Here is a 15,957-nt window from a genome sequence, read left to right on the forward strand (position 1 = left end):
ATCTGGTATTTATTTACACAGATTTGATAGAGGTAGAACCATCTGTATTATGTACAAATTTACATTAAAAATAAATACTTACAGAATATATACAAATTCATATTCATATGCAGTCCTAGTAATCAAACCACATGTTCCCAAAACAGTTAATGTAGTATTACGGGGTATTGCAGGGTTTTAGTTTTTTTTTGTTTTCAAACTTACATTCACACATACTTGGTCAAGTATGTGTGAGTCAAGAACAAGACAAGTATTTTCTTACTATCTCAAACTCCACAAAGAAAACGGTGTTATAGCAACAGCGACACAAATTATTCCAAGAAATGTGAAATCATGAGTGGTGCTGCCAAAGCCTCTGAATACACACAGGTGCGCTCCGATACTGATACCAATTCAGGACTTCTGCTTAAGTGGACCCCATATTGGGGGGGGGGGGGGGGGGGGGGGGAGTACATGAAATCAAAACTACTAATAATGGCTATTAAAGGTGGAACTTGGCCTGTTGCAACAAATACACACCGGGAGTGTGCCAGACAAGTCGGCACACACCCCCACATTTCTGAAAGGAGATCTGAAATATGGAAACCCCCTGTGTGAGGTTGACACTTGCTGTGCATGGCCTTAAAAGGCAAAAATTAATCTTTCGGTCTTCGCATAGAGCAGCAAATCGCTCGCCTAAATTGTGCACAACCTGCCTAGGACCAAAGACCTGAGGCACTAGAAGGTGCGGAGATTTTTCTCGGTACTAGGTGGAGCAAAATAGAGGAAAAGGGCATTAAAAAAACAAAAACATTGGACCTAACATTCATTTGATGCAGAGGCTGCAGTTTGCCAACTACGTCGAACATCAAGGCTAAATACTGCAGGGTTTTCTTTCCATTTGTCAAAATAATTTGTTTTTGACAAACTGAAAATGGGATTTTCAGTTTGCTTAGACAAAAAGTCATCGTATTTAACTGAAATAAAATAAAATAAAAATCTATACACCCATCTAGTTTGGGAAATGTTAAGACATCTGTGTGGTATCACTGTCAGCTCCAACATCCTGTCACATGATTTTCAGAAGAAAGGGCCACAGGAACAGCCGATGCAACCAGCGATTAAATTTCAATGACTGGAGCCGGAATGTAAGAGAGGAAGCTTATGATACGATTAGGCAAGTCCAGCCTAGAAACAACTTTATGTGCGCTTGTGCCGAGAATCCTCCTCACTGCCACCCTGCTGATCTGCTGTAAACTCAGGGGGTTATCTAAGACAGAAAAAGCCATCTCAAGTTATGCGTCACTAGTGTTCTTAATGGACTAAAATAAACAGGATGTACTCTAGGTGGATACTCACTCTCAAAGAACTCAAGGCAGAGATACGATGGGGATCCCAGAGTGGTGTAGTGGATAGGTTTCTTGTTCAGGTTATCCCTGGCGTACACATTCCCCCCAAACTCCACAAGCAACTCAATCAAATCTGTGTTTTTTGCCTTGGCTGCGTGATGAAGAGCTGTCTCATGGAGCTTGGCAGCGTTCACGTTTGCCCCTATCAAACAGGAAAACAAACTTCTAAGAGTGAGGAAAGTGCTGCTGATGCCCAAGGTTGTGTTTTTTATAGAAATTATCAACATCACAATCACTTTATAAAGCAAGAAATACATTTGACATCAAATATTACAGTAAAACAGAAAAGAAAAAATTATATATATATATATCACACCAGGCAAGACCCCAGGTGCAGGCTGTGTAAAGATGCCCCAGAGACAATCCAGCACATAACAACAGGGTGCAAGATGCTAGCAGGCAAGGCATACATGGAACGCCATAACCAAGTGGCCGGCATAGTGTACAGGAACATCTGTGCCGAGTATAACCTGGAAGTCCTGAGGTCAAAATGGGAGATGCCCCCAAGGATGGTGGAGAATTACCGAGCTAAGATCCTGTGGGACTTCCAGATACAGACGGACAAAATGGTGGTGGCTAACCAACCGGACATAGTGGTGGTAGACAAACAGAAGAAGACGGCCGTAGTGATCGATGTAGCGGTTCCGAATGACAGCAATATCAGGAAGAAGGAACACGAGAAGCTAGAGAAATACCAAGGGCTCAGAGAAGAGCTCGAGAGGATGTGGAGGGTGAGGGTAACGGTGGTCCCCGTGGTAATCGGAGCACTAGGTGCGGTGACTCCCAAGCTAGGCGAGTGGCTCCAGCAGATCCCGGGAACAACATCGGAGATCTCTGTCCAGAAGAGCGCAGTCCTGGGAACAGCTAAGATACTGCGCAGGACCCTCAAGCTCCCAGGCCTCTGGTAGAGGACCCGAGCTTGAAGGATAAACCGCCCGCAGGGGCGTGCTGGGTGTTTTATTTTTATTATATATATATATATATATATATATATATATATATATATATATATATATATATATATATATCCTGGTAATGGCTGCAGGTCCTTTTCAGTAAGTCCATTACTATCAATGTTGTTTGCTGGTCTTTTTAGCCTAAATGTATTACAAAAAACACATCAGAAGCTAGCATTTGCTGTAAAATTGTTTTAACCTTCCTTCCTTTAAACTGAAATCATAAAAACAGACTGAGCTAGCTCTCTGTACAGATAAGAGAGGAAGCTTCAGATCCAGTGGGGTATGCTTGTAGCTGCTACTACTGACAGACGTTGGAACAGTGAAACTGTGGATGGATCCACTAATACAATTATTAGTAGAGGACACTGAAAGACGAGGTCCACGCTCAAAGTCTAAAGTGCTACACATAACAACGAAGAGAAGTCAACTTCCTGTGTTTAGTGTGAAATAAGGAGTAGCCCAAGACTTAGTCACATTAACGTATTTCATTAAACTAATGTGTAAGAGAGAGTTGCAGTCCCAGTGGTGTTTAACAGTCTGAGAGTAAAGAATAAATATACAAATAGAATCCATAAGTACAAAGAGGTTTTCTGTTTTAGAACCGCAGATTACTGCTAAAGCTACAGAACCTTAAAAATAACTGGAAAAATGTCAAGAAATAAAGTTGGATTCAATCATCTATAGTCATTATAGATTTTGTGAATGCAATTTATTATGTTCATCAGGGAAACAAAAATGATATACCATAAAATTAAAAAAGAAATTACAAAATTTAGACCCTCCTACTACATGAGCACACAGGTCTGATTGATGAATCTTCCACTAATCTGATGCTATTCTCAGAGAATTCAGGTTCACAGGTTAAGTAAGCATGGCAATATAACCTGGTAATAAGTGAACCACCCTGAAGTTACCCTGATAAGCCCAAATCCTGCTTTGTGGTACAGGCCTCTGGACTCACCTGCGTTGAGGAGAACTTTGGCGCAGTCATAATGTTGCCTGGCACAGGCTACATGGAGCGGTGTCCCATAGTGGCAGTCATGGGCCTCCATGTGAGCTCCTTGATCGATCATGAGCTGAACACAATCTGAATTCCCTGATATTTACAAAAAAAGAAACACAGAAAATAACTAATTCCAGTTGTATAAACCTAAAAAGTTCTGCAGTTGAGCAAATTTTGGCGATGCAGGTAGGTACATTTGGGATTTTAGCAGCAATAATTATTAGTATCAGAAGAAATAGTCCTTTTCGGTGTCCCTCTCAATGCATTTGTAACCATGTGTGACGCCATTAAGAGAGTTACAGCTGGACTTTAAGTACTTATCCTCTAGCTTGAAAATCCTTTAGAAATATTAAGCTGAAAATAGTTGTGAAACTCAAGGTGACACAGTCTGTAAGCGGTTTGTTCTGCATCCTTCCATCTTTCTACAGAGAACCTGAAGGTTGACACAAAGACTTTTTTCCCAGGACTGCTTTCCAAATAATTTTGTCCTACACGTTCCAGTCGTTCTGATCCATATAAACTGTATACCTTTAACAGGTGAAGCTGTGCATGCATATGGTTATCTTTTTGACTTGGGCTGTGTGGTGTGCTATCTGAAGCTTTGGTGATTCTATGACAGATGGACTGGGAACATAGTAAATTCCACAAGAACAAAAAAATAAAAATAAACAAACATCTCTGTGTCACTTTTGTAGTCATTATTGTAAAATGAGTATGTCACAAACCAAGCACCAAGCCCCAGGCCCTGGATGCAGTTTCAGTCACGTTGACATTTACATCATTGCAAAGCTGCGCCCACAATCACCGTCTGTCTTAACACTGGTCAGCGAGAGTCGGTGAACCTGCTTGTCTAGTTTGGTTTTTTTTTTGTTTGTTTTTTTAAATACAATGGAGAGGATTTGTGCAGGTGGAGCTACAGTTTTAAGTACACTGATTCCCATTGTATTCACCACCGGAGCCATAAAGGCCTCTGTTACAATACAGCTGCACCGTTTCTCCACTAGAGAGACCATCTTGCCAAAAGTGTTTGCTTGTCTGCCTTCACACCCAATTTGAATTCGAGTTATATCCTGTTCCTAATCCATAGGGTTTAATATAATGTCAGCCCACCCTTTGCAGCTATAACGGTTCAAGTCTTCTTGGAAGGCTTTCCATAAGGTTTAGGTGACCATTCTTCCAGAAGTGCATTTGTGAGAGACACATAAAGCCTGGCTCACAGTCTCCACTCGAATTCTTCCCAAATGCCTTTTATCATGTTGAGGTCAGGACTCTGTACAGGCCAGTCAAGTTCTTCCACGCCAAACTGGCTCATTCATGTCTTTATGAGTTGGTAGTTCGTCTTGTAATCGGAAGGTTGCCGGTTCGAGCCGCAGCTCGGACAGTCTCGGTCGTTGTGTCCTTGGGCAAGACACTTCACCTACTGCCTACTGGTGATGGCCAGAGGGGCCGATGGCGCGATATGGCAGCCTCGCTTCTGTCAGTCTGCCCCAGGGCAGCTGTGGCTACAACTGTAGCTTGCCTCCACCAGTGTGTGAATGTGAGAGTAAATGAATAGTGGAATTGTAAAGCGCTATATGAATGCAATCCATTATTTATGGACCTTGCTTTGCACACTGGTGCGCAGTCATGTCGCAACGGGTAGGGCCGACCCCCAACTGGGGTCGAAAACCATTGCATGAAGCTCTCTACACCATGTTCTTGAGCTAATCTGAAGGACACATGAAATTTGGAGGTCTGTAGCGATTGACTCTGCAGAAAGTTGCAGACCACTATGCGCTTCAGCATCCGCTGACCCTGCTCTGTGATTTTTACAGGCCCTACCACTTTGTGGCTGAGCTGCTTCCACTTTTTTATTATACTACTACAGTTGACTGCTGAATGTTTAGTAGCGAGGATATTTCACGACTGGACTTGTTGCACAGGTGGCATCCTATCAGGGTAGCACACTCCAATTCACTGAGCTCCTGAGAGTGACCCATTCTTTCACAAATGTTTATAGAAGCAGTCTGCATGCCTAGCTTCTTGATTTTATACACCTGTGACCATGAAAGTGATTGGAACACCTGAATTCAATGATTTGGAAGGGTGACTGAATACTTTTGGCAGTATAGTGTATTTTAATCAACTGACATGGCTTAAAATATGATTATGCACAATGTTGTGTTGTACAACACACACCTCCCATGCAGGCTTCATGAAGAGGTGAGAAGGTGAACAGTGGAGGATTTACAGTTGCTCCATACTCCAGCAGCAGCTTGACGCAATCCAGACTGCCAGCTGCACAAGCATCACACAGCGGCGTGCTACCATCGATGTTACGAGCGTCCACCTGAAGGACAGGGCCGTAATGACAGCACACATGCACCATGTTGAGCTACCACCTAAGCCACCAACTGTGCTTGATTCTCTAGTGACGTGCCTTAGTCAGGTAGCACCACAAAACCTCCTCACCTGTGCGCCAGCATCCAGCAGCAGTCTGACACACTGGGCCTGTCCCTGTATACAGGCCTCGTGCAGGGGGGTGATGGAGTCCACAGCCACTATGTTAACTGCGGCACCTCCTTCGATCAGCTGCTGCAACTGGAAGGCCCTGCCTTGTGCAGCAGCCTCGTGCACTGCTGACCGGTCTGTCCAGAATCCAAGGCCGTGTGCTGCAAAGATGTGAAACCAAACAAAACCTAAGAGCGTCTATTCACAGTCAAGGGAAGGGGGTTGGGGGGGGGGGGTATGAGCATTAATACTACTTCTTTCTAAAAGAAAAGCCAGAGTGTTTCTTCTCCTCATAAAACATGCAGCTCTTAATCCCAAGTCGAGACAACTTTGTATAGAGTTACCCATTAAATAACATAAAGTGATGACAAATGCACAGGAAAGGAGAAGAGGTTTGGGAACATGGCAAAGTGGGAGAAAGTGGTTTCTCACAACCTAAATACAAATGACACAGATAATACTAGTGCTCTGCACGTGTGCAGCAGGGCCCAACCCATCTGAATAGCACATGTATTTGTCTTACATGGTGTGAGGTGTGCGTTATAATGGATCCACTGCTGAACCAGTTGCACAACAGGCAGTTCAATGCCTGCTGGTTTCAGCAACGAGCTTAAAGCGCGACGTCATGCTCTCAGATGAACGTCAACCAGTTTAAGATACCATGCTGGCTTCAGGCTAGCCTTAGTCAGCATCGTCAAAGAAAGCTGAAAGACGGTCTCCACGAAATGAAAAGCTAATAAATGTAGGATCTGCTGGCATCATCGGGATAATAACCGGCAGACTCCTTATTGAAACGGCTGTCTTGGTTACTGTTAGTCACCAACTCTAAGCTACTTACCGATTTCTCCATACAAGGACGGTCTGGCCCGTGTGATCTCCATTTCATGTTCCTGTTTTTGTCTCTGTCAGCAACGCAGATTTAGCCGAGCATGGTTTTCATTTTGAAGCAAAGCAAGAAAAATCGAAAGGACTGCATTACTACGAGTACTACCGCACACACGGTGCAACCCTGTGCAGAGTCTGAGCAGCTGAGGTTTAACCTAAATAAACAACGCCGGGGAATTCTGGGATATGTAGGCGAAGGGTTATGATTATTACTGATAGATAAAAATAATAAAGGACACACACACATTTATATATTTATATACATTTGTAGATGTTGTGGTTCTTTAGTAATGCAGAATAATAGGACATATTTATTTATTTGTGTAGCAGATTTTTAAAATCCATTTTCTGGATTCTAAGCATAGACTGTATATAAAAGATGGACAGAGCAATGGGTTTTGGACCTATTTTGAAGCCTTGGTGTTTTTCATTTTTGGAAGCAGAAGTTGCTATTTGTGATGCAACATGGAAAAAGTCCACCAAAGACGTAGACCAAATCCCAGTGTGGTGATAGAAAGTGTATTCTGTTTTTTGCAAAAACAAAAACAAAGAACCTGTAAATATTTAAAATGTTGGTCTATATTCTGTCAAACGTATCTTATGAGATACTTAGGAGTCATTTTGAGCCAGAAAGAACATTCCTGAACACATTGTAGAAGCTGCAATCAGTTTTTTGATTGTAGCTTTTGACTGACTATAATGTAGAACACAGAGAACAAAAAACATGTAATTCCTTTACCTTCTTTTTTTATACAACCCCTTCACAACTTCTGTTGACTACAGCCGATAAGCAAAGATTTAAAACAAAACAAAACACTGAAACATTGGAAATCACTTTTTGGCACAACACCGGCTGAGCACAAAAGCAATAATGCAATCAGGAACAGCCAGACTTTCCCATATTTCAGATGTTTGTCATCTTAGTGTCACTGTCTGCAAATATCTCTCCACACACAATATCCCAAAAAATGCAATTTATTGAACTGTGTCTAATGCACAAATTGTTAATAAACAGTGTACTGTTCTGCCTCGCTTCCTCATCCAGGAAACCTTTGGCTGACACTGTGTCTAATCAGGGGTTTCTTAAAAGTAAGAAACAGTTTACAAACATGAGACTAATATCTGTTTACATCATAACATGACACCTGTTAATCCATTATCCTGTTGGATGGCTTATAAAAATGTGTAAATTGTTTTTTGTGCTAAAGTGTAAACATGTTTTGTAATCCTTTAAAAATTGGTGTATTAACATAGTGTGAATTGCATCACTTCTGGAGTCAACCGCAGTTTTTCACACTTCCATGTTAGCTTCCCTTTTCAGTTTCTCTACTTTATCTAATGACTTTAACCAGCGAATAAAAAAGGTTTACATCGCTGTCCATAATGTGGCATGTAAAGAACTGTTTTTTATTCATTTGTTTATGGCATGTGCCTGTTTAGAGCTAGCTTGGCGAGCTTTAGCTAGCATGACGCATTAACTCATGATGTCACTTAAGTGCTATTTTATATTTCAATTGCGACTCCTAGGTTAGATAAGGTTAAGTAAACAGGTTAACTGTGGGATGGATTCCACCCTATATTTCATGATTCATGGTAACAGTGGTTATTGGTGGGTTCATTCTGGTAGCTATTTGTATGGCCACAGGACTGACCATTAGCCACCCAATTACCACTTCCCCTCAATGGAAAGGGAAAAGTCATTTAACCAATGTCTTTAGATTTTAGTTGTTTTTTTTTTTTGTTTGCTTGTTTTTCTGGAGACACCCTCTTGAAGCATTAAAAATTAAACTTCCTCTTTCAGCTTTCATCTCTCTCGATCCTATCGTATCCCCAGCATCGTCTTCTGTCACACCAACCTTCTGCGTGTCCTCGTTTGCTGTAGTCTTCCTCTTTTTGTCATGCCTAGAAACTCCATATTTGACTGCTGGGTTGAGCATTAACAACTAAGCACTGCACTATAGTAAATCTTTTACACAGGGGGTTGTAGTCAAGGTGCAACATGTAAGATTTTTGGCCTTAAGCATTCAAGGTTAAACAAAAATTATCAACAAAATGTGAAGAAATGAAAGATCTGACTCCAGGTGAACTGTGTTGGAAAGATTTTTGCTGAAGTGAGCACGCTTGCTAGCTTTTCATACTTGCACTTTATATCTAACGGCAGAGCTTCTATTGTAATATAAATGGAAATTACAAATTAGCTATCAGTGTTTGTGTTTACCATTGCCAGACAATGCCACACCACCGCAATCACTCACCAACCATCATGAATGATGATGTGACGGAGAAGCAACGTTATATCAGCTTGCAGTGACAGGGCCTCCAGTTCTTGTCTTCTTTAAGACCGTGAGCACACACACACATTGTAGCAGTGTATGTTTGTCAGCGCTTGTTGTTCCTTAAACAAGCAAACCATAAGCATCAATCAGCAACCACACAGCAGTGTGTTTTGAAGCCGTTTATCAGTCATGTACACTTCTCACCATCGTGTGACTCTTCTTCAGAACACTTGTCACCTCCTCTCAGGCTTAATGGATCACATTTGCCAAATGCCTGTGAGATTCTGCTTATTTCATGTCTGTTTTTAGATGCATGTCATTATCCTGTGTGTGCAGCCATGTCCTGTGATTATGACACTGCATGTCTTTCTTCAGAACGAGCTGATGAACTTCTGATATGACTCTTCTTCTTTTTTTCTTCATCTCCATGCTGTGCATTTATTTTTACTTTATTATTTTCTGTGAACAAAAACATAATTTCACTTATCAAAAGATTCTCTTTTTTTTTTCCATCTATCCAAAAGATTTTCTTCTAGAAGCATTGTTATTTGTCAATATATATTTAATATCTTTTGACTTTGTTAGCGTCTGTTTTTCCAAAGTTAGGGTTTCCGAGGCTTCTTCTATAGAAGCCACTTACCTTTACAGAGTGCTGTAATCAGACACCAGTGCATCTTGGTCTTGGAGGTCAGCTTTTATACTGTGTTTCAAGCATTTCTTTATTTGCCATTCCACAATTAGCTTAGCTGAACAAGGTACAGGTGACAGTCATAACAAAGGCATAGCCTCTCCAATTGTGTCATTCTCCCATCCACTCACAGGTTGGGTTCATCATGAAACTTCTGTTTGTTCCTTGTAGCCATGTAGATTCCGTCATGGTTACCTGGAAAAACGTGCATACATGCTTTTCTGCACATCACTAGCCATAGCTCTGCATTTGCTGGCCGCTTTCAAGCCATTTATCATGTCTAAGAAGACAAGCAGAACACAAAAAATAAATCAACACAAGAGAGGAAGTCAGTATGACTCTTTATTTCCTGTAGAACCCTTGAATCAAATGTTGCAAGGTGGGGGAAGATGATTCTTAAAGACCTTCTTTTTAAACATTTAAACATTTGCAGTCAACAGTAGCTTGACTTGAAACTCTAAGCCCAAGATCAAGAATCACCAAAAATTCACATTTTCAATGTGGGAAAACGAGGTACAGAGACCAAAACTGTGCTTGTATCAGGCTGTAAAGAGGTATTTCTGTAGTAATGTCAGCACTACAGTAGAGATTCTGTAAGTATGAGAAGCTAGCAAGCTAGTGGTCAAAAAGAACTGTAGCTTTGGCCATTTTAACGTTAGCTTCATATTTTAGCCTTGGAAGTTTCCATCTGGTTAATACAGCTTCTCTGCTTTTTATATTCAATATCTAACAATGAAGCTTTTGCAACATCTGCCTACTTCTAGGGTCTAATGTAATACTATATAAGTTGTCATATGACACGGTGGTAAATAAAATAGAGGGCTAGGCAACCAAAGTCTTGAATGCCCACTAGCAATGAAGCCTCTGTGACAAAGTGATGCATGGCAACCAAATTGCTTTCTGTGTAAAAACCCATTTACACACTTATTTTATAGTCTGGTTATTATATCGGCTAGCAGCTCGTATCAGTCTTTGCTTATATGTTGATCATAGACAGTATAAAAGACATAGCTACTCCTGCAGTTGCCAACTGGTTAGTGAAGTCTTGTTTTGAAGCCTTGTGATGAGCATTTTTGCCATTTTGGTGTTTTGAAACCCTATGTTATGAAGAGGGGCAGATCAGACTGAAATTGCATTGGCAATGACTTGTCAATCACAAATCATTAGCTCATGACAATATTCTGGACAGTATACTTTCTAGCACTTCAAATGGCAAAATTATTAATGTTTTATACAGAACAACCCAAAATGAGTGAGTAACATAACCGTGGTTGCCATTAGTTTTTCATGTACTACAAATATTTGTAAAAAACAAACAAAAAAAAAAAAAACGAAAACTACTGAAAAACTACTAGTCCAGTGATATCAAAACCTGAAAAAGTTTAACCAAACCAGAAATTTAAAAGGTTCACCTTCAGAGTAAAAGCTGTGCCTCAGTGCTGCCACCAGTTTGTTTCAAAAGGCACAACTGGTTTGCAACGTGTCCGTAGACACGTCTGTTACTCCCATGCAAACTGGGACAACAGCAATATGCTAACAAGGAGGATTTCTTCCAGCCAGTTGGGAAATACTCATTCTTCCCTCATGAGTGGATGCTGCCAGAAAGTCACAGATAGGCCTCTAGGCCTGTGTGCATATTTACTTGATTGACGTCGCATCCACTGTCACAAGCCACAACTTCTGCCAGTGCTGCATATCTCAATTTTTGCAACCTGGCATGTTGTGTTGCTGCAACCAAAGGTTGGCTGAAGACACAGCTGTAAAATCGTATCAGTGTTTATCGCTGTTTTTTAATTCTATATCAGAACAGAAGCTCAGAGATTTACAGATTACACAGAGGGAGATGTTGCAATGGTCAGATGTGGGAAGTCAGAATTTCTGAGTTCCCAATCAAAATTTGAACAGATACTGTTTTTTCTAGCTTTTTCTGGAATACGCTAACTCAGGAGTGACGCCATTCCCGAGTTCCGACATCTAAGATCCAAGTTATTTTGAATGCAGCATAAGTCTTTTTGGAACCACAGCTATCACCCCAGGTGGCCATTAAAAAGAATGCAGGTTCGAAGCACTTCTGCACTGGCTTCACTCTTCAAACTAGGTAGCTGTGTCTTTATCCAGTATGCAGAAAGGCTATTTCGAGATAAAGGCAGATATCAAATATTTGTTTTTGTTCAGCTCACAGCGTGATCTTGCACTGCACATGCTCTTAGCATAATGAGAGGAACAAACAGATGGACAGAGGAACTAGGCTGTCATGTGTCTCAAAGGGTGAACTATGGACTTAGAGCAATGTCCCACTCCATGTAAAAAAACAAAACAATCACAATGAAGTAGGTACTCAAACCAGGTTACTAGTCAGGTGCTGTAACCTTTGATAGTGATATAGGCAAAGCTGCCCACCATTACATAGCAGTCTAGATATACAGAGAAAACCTTTTAAATAGAGTCATGCAGACCACGACCCCCCCCCCCCTTTTTTTTTTTTTTACTAAACAGGCAGCTACACATTTCCACTAGTTTACGGAACAGTACGTGTAGTTGTTATAGCGATTAGTTAAGTTACCGTGAGTTTGCCTGTGCATTTGGTAAATAGGATTTTCCGGGAAACTAAATTTCATGGGAACGTGCTAAAGACGTGTTAGCACGAATCTCCATAACTCCCCCCGCACCTCCTGTAGTTTATCTAAACTGTGCTACGATGTTCAATCAGCCATATAACCCATCAAACCGGTTGGTAACGAGTTAGCGTTCAAATATAACACCACAGTGTTAGCTTGTTTGTTGTTATAAATCAGTATTTCTTCGCGAGGAGGAGGAAAAGGGACAAAAAAACGGACACGCACACACACAGGAGAAGTGAGCCGCAGGCGCAAACTAGCTTCAGCATAGCTTCAGCAGCTGCCTCGCCAACACAGTTCGGTGTAGACTTTCAAGATGGATGCTTCGCCTCGATAGGTTTCTGTTTCCTTTTCGAAACCGACGACAGTAACACCGAGTCCCCACGCGAGGAGGCATATGGAGGACTGAGGGGCTTTCATGAGTAAACAGACGCGTTGTTTCTGAAACGATAAACGTGAACCTACGTGGATATTTTTGCTTCTACGTGCTGTGGACAAACAGCTATTTTCTAACTTCCTGGTTTTCATGTTAATATGTCTATTGAAACTGCGGCGACAGGAGCTCGGGTGACTTTGAAAGGTTTATCTGACGTGGGATACATGGGATTTAATTACCGAGTTGTGATGTTTGAATCCGGGGAGAGCAGTTTTCAGCGAAAGGAAAAGGGAGGCCGACAGATTTCATAAGCAATGGAAAGTGGGAATGGTGGTGCCTCGAGTAAAGGTGATGAGCCCCTTTTCCCCACCAGCACCACTTATACTTAGACTTTCACTTCAAGATTTAAAAAAAAAAAAAAGTCGTGTGGTGGGAGATTTTTCTCCTGCTTTACTCGACACCTGCTAATGTTATGTGTTAAAACTGAAAATAAATGCGTAGATAAGGGTATCCAATGGGGACAGGCTGTTCCAGGATTGAGAAACAGCTCGGAGAGTTTTTCCCCTTGGTTGAAATCCAACCCGCAGTTGCCTGTAATTTTCCAGTGTCTCGTGGATTTTGCGCTCATGTTTGCATTCTGTCCACTTTCTTTAGGTGTCTTGATACCTGTGCTAGACTCTTCTGACATCTTTAAAAACAGTATCTTGGCTCCACTTCAACATGCATACTTGTATGATGAGTCGAAGCAGTTTTTCAGATACAAGTCTGCTGTTTTGGTAAAGAATCCAACTTTGGAAGAAAAGGTTAGTCTAAGTCTTGCCCCAGCATTTAAGTAGGTTTTTATATAGCCCCAGTATAACCACATTTAAATAACATGCGGTAGTTAAACCCCACCAGATGGTATCTTATACATATGCAGTGGGTTTTGTTTTTCTTTTATACATATAATATTGAAGATTTCCCTTCTTTTCAGCTCATAAGAAATCCCACAAGGGTAAAATTTCTCATGCCTGAAACAGGAACTGCTCTTACATGAAGCACAGCCTTTATTCTGATTTCCTTATTTCTTTTTTTAAATTTGTTTTGTATCAGTACAATGCCTTCAGAGCAAAAAGGAGAGACGCTGGGTATTCAGACGAGGATCTAGAGGAGTCCTATGGCTTTTTGCTCTTTGACGATGTCAACAAGGTACAGACTGGAGGTCACGGACACAGCTGAGAAAACACACACAATCAACCGAATCCTCATACTGTGCTCCTTTTTTTTGTTTTAAAGGCTAACGCACTCCGAGAAACTGGTGTGCTCACTGGAAATAGCACCTGTACAACTCTGGGAGATCCTTCTAAAGGTATATATATATATATATATATATATATTATTTTTTTTTTATCCTCTGCCCTGTCCTTCCCTCTCTCAGTCTGAGCCTGATATCATATGATATCTATGTGTAAAAACTCAACGTTAAAATCTTATTCTAATAAATTCCTTAGCTGTAAACCTATAAAAATACTTATTTTAAAGCAGGATTTTACCTTAAAGGCCAGATATAAGTTGTCCTTCATGTTTGCAGATCAAGCTAAAGAATAGTCCATGTTGTTTGTCCGGTGCTGCCTTGTCTTTGAAAGTGAAAGCAAATTAAAGCCCTGAATGTATATAAATGAAAGTGAAAGAATGTGTGAAACAGAAACTATATGTTACATGAGGTTTTCGGGATATTGGTGTTTAAGGAAGACTGTGGCATTTCTTTCTGTTTTGCACTGTGAGTTGTATTCTTGCTAGCTCTGTTTAGCCTTAAAACTCCCAGTTTAAAATGCTGCCCACGGGGCCCAGTACGGACTGTGATAAAGAGTAGTAGTTATCAAGAGCAAACTTTGGTCAAAGTCAGTTTTTATGGAGCTGTTTTGCAGTGAACTGTAGGAGAAAATGGCACCGGCTTGACACTTTAAAACAACAGCTTCACTGTGTCACATGTTATCGACTCGGCCAGTGTTTTTTTTTGTTTGTTTTTTTTTGCTGCACATCCTGTGCAGACTTGCAGTTGTGCAATAGGTTTTTTTCATGACCTTTCTCTCATAAATGTTGTAATTCTTCACATAATGTTTGTTACTTGACATTCCTAATTAAAAAAACAAAAAGTCTAAAAAGTACAAGACGCAACAGACTTCTTAGACTAGTTTGTGGCTGTCTACCTCACCTTAGAACTTGCTCTTGAGTATGTCACTATTTTTCAAGCATTTTCTATGAAGTTTTCTTCTTTTCTTTTTCAAAACTGACTCAGTTACTTGTACCATAACCAGGAAAACACATGTTATTGAATGTTCATTGCATTTTAACTATATAACTAGATTTTATTTTATTCTAAACTGATAAATGTCACCGTTATGGTCTGTTGAAATTTAGTGTTTACTGCAGTACCTAAGGTAATTCAGTCAGACTGTTGCTCAATGTGAGGTGTGTTCTTGGAAGTGTGAGACATTCATTTTCCTAGGTGTGGTTGTATTACTCTGGGAGTGGCAGACAGCGACTTCAGAGTTATGACTTCAACATGATAGTTGTCTATGAAGTCCTATTACAAATAACTTCACTGTGTTAATTTTTGACTGAAAACATATTAAGTTTCAATTTTCTGTGTATTTAAAGGTGTTTACATATCGATGTACTCTGATTGTTTGGATCTGAATCGTTGGTATCATGGGAAATCTGGTTACATCGCCATTATCAGGCTGACAAAGGTACTGAAAAAAGAAATGGATGTTTCTAGAAGGATTGTTCCTGCTGTTATAAACACAAAAATGTTGTTCTTCTGTTATTAACAGGGTAAAGTTAAAAGGGTTTCAGAAAACTATACCCAGAATTTCACAGCACCCACTGTGGGGTTGGACTGCCATGTGTCCGAACAGTTCCCTTCAGTATCTGCACAAACCAGCTCCTTCCTTGCATTTGAGCGAACCCAGGTAAACAAGTTTGTATGTGTGTGTGTGTGTGTGTGTGTGTGTGTGTGTGTGTATATATATATATATATATATATATATATATATACACACACTGAAGGATATATATTATATTTTAATCAGAATATAGCATCAAGTCAATTAAACTGTTGATCTGGCTATTGATCTGGGTTGTTAATCAGTTTCAGCTGCTTTGGCGTTAATGAAATCAACCACAGGTGCACTAGAGGGACAACTACGAGACAATCCGCAAAGAGGAATGGTTTTACATATGGAGGCCACTGACGTTTTTCCCTCCTCATCTTTTCTGACTGTTTTTTTTG

General features: G+C 40.6%; 2 protein-coding genes across 5 annotated transcripts in view; one reads left to right on the plus strand and one right to left on the minus strand.

The window, feature by feature from the left end:
* LOC134631237 (ankyrin repeat and SOCS box protein 13-like) lies at window positions 1-6,885 on the minus strand. Of its 2 annotated transcripts, none has more exons than XM_063479375.2 (6): window positions 6,615-6,885; window positions 5,802-6,001; window positions 5,529-5,679; window positions 3,309-3,443; window positions 1,339-1,530; window positions 1-1,249 (listed from the first exon to the last, which is right to left on the minus strand). In XM_063479375.2, exons 1-6 carry the CDS (start codon window positions 6,724-6,726, stop codon window positions 1,101-1,103), a joined length of 939 nt encoding a protein of 312 aa, XP_063335445.1. In that variant the 5' UTR covers window positions 6,727-6,885; the 3' UTR covers window positions 1-1,100. The 2 variants fall into 2 exon arrangements, with proteins under 2 accessions (XP_063335445.1, XP_063335444.1); XM_063479374.1 differs by having other exon boundaries at window positions 2-1,249; window positions 6,679-6,885.
* A 5,358-nt stretch (window positions 6,886-12,243) lies between these two features.
* The window catches only part of tasor2 (transcription activation suppressor family member 2), a 28,871-nt gene continuing 25,157 nt past the window's right edge, over window positions 12,244-15,957 (plus strand). For all 3 annotated transcript variants that reach the window (XM_063479376.1, XM_063479377.1, XM_063479378.1), the window contains exons 1-6: window positions 12,244-13,031; window positions 13,338-13,486; window positions 13,776-13,871; window positions 13,959-14,031; window positions 15,324-15,415; window positions 15,500-15,637. In XM_063479376.1, the coding sequence (XP_063335446.1) occupies window positions 12,998-13,031; window positions 13,338-13,486; window positions 13,776-13,871; window positions 13,959-14,031; window positions 15,324-15,415; window positions 15,500-15,637 (582 nt within the window). In that variant the 5' untranslated portion in view covers window positions 12,244-12,997. The remainder of the gene's footprint in view (window positions 13,032-13,337; window positions 13,487-13,775; window positions 13,872-13,958; window positions 14,032-15,323; window positions 15,416-15,499; window positions 15,638-15,957) is intronic.

The sequence above is a fragment of the Pelmatolapia mariae genome, linkage group LG7, assembly GCF_036321145.2.
Source record: "Pelmatolapia mariae isolate MD_Pm_ZW linkage group LG7, Pm_UMD_F_2, whole genome shotgun sequence".
NCBI lineage: Eukaryota > Metazoa > Chordata > Actinopteri > Cichliformes > Cichlidae > Pelmatolapia > Pelmatolapia mariae.

Excerpts from the sequence above, each read along its gene's own strand:
- LOC134631237 (XM_063479375.2), bottom strand. The coding sequence starts at position 6,726 with ATGAAATGGAGATCACACGGGCCAGACCGTCCTTGTATGGAGAAATCG. Across the intron at positions 6,002-6,614 it reads TTTCAATAAGGAGTCTGCCG|CACACGGCCTTGGATTCTGG; the intron begins GTTATTATCCCG and ends ACATCTTTGCAG. Across the intron at positions 5,680-5,801 it reads TGCTGGATGCTGGCGCACAG|GTGGACGCTCGTAACATCGA; the intron begins GTGAGGAGGTTT and ends CCTGTCCTTCAG.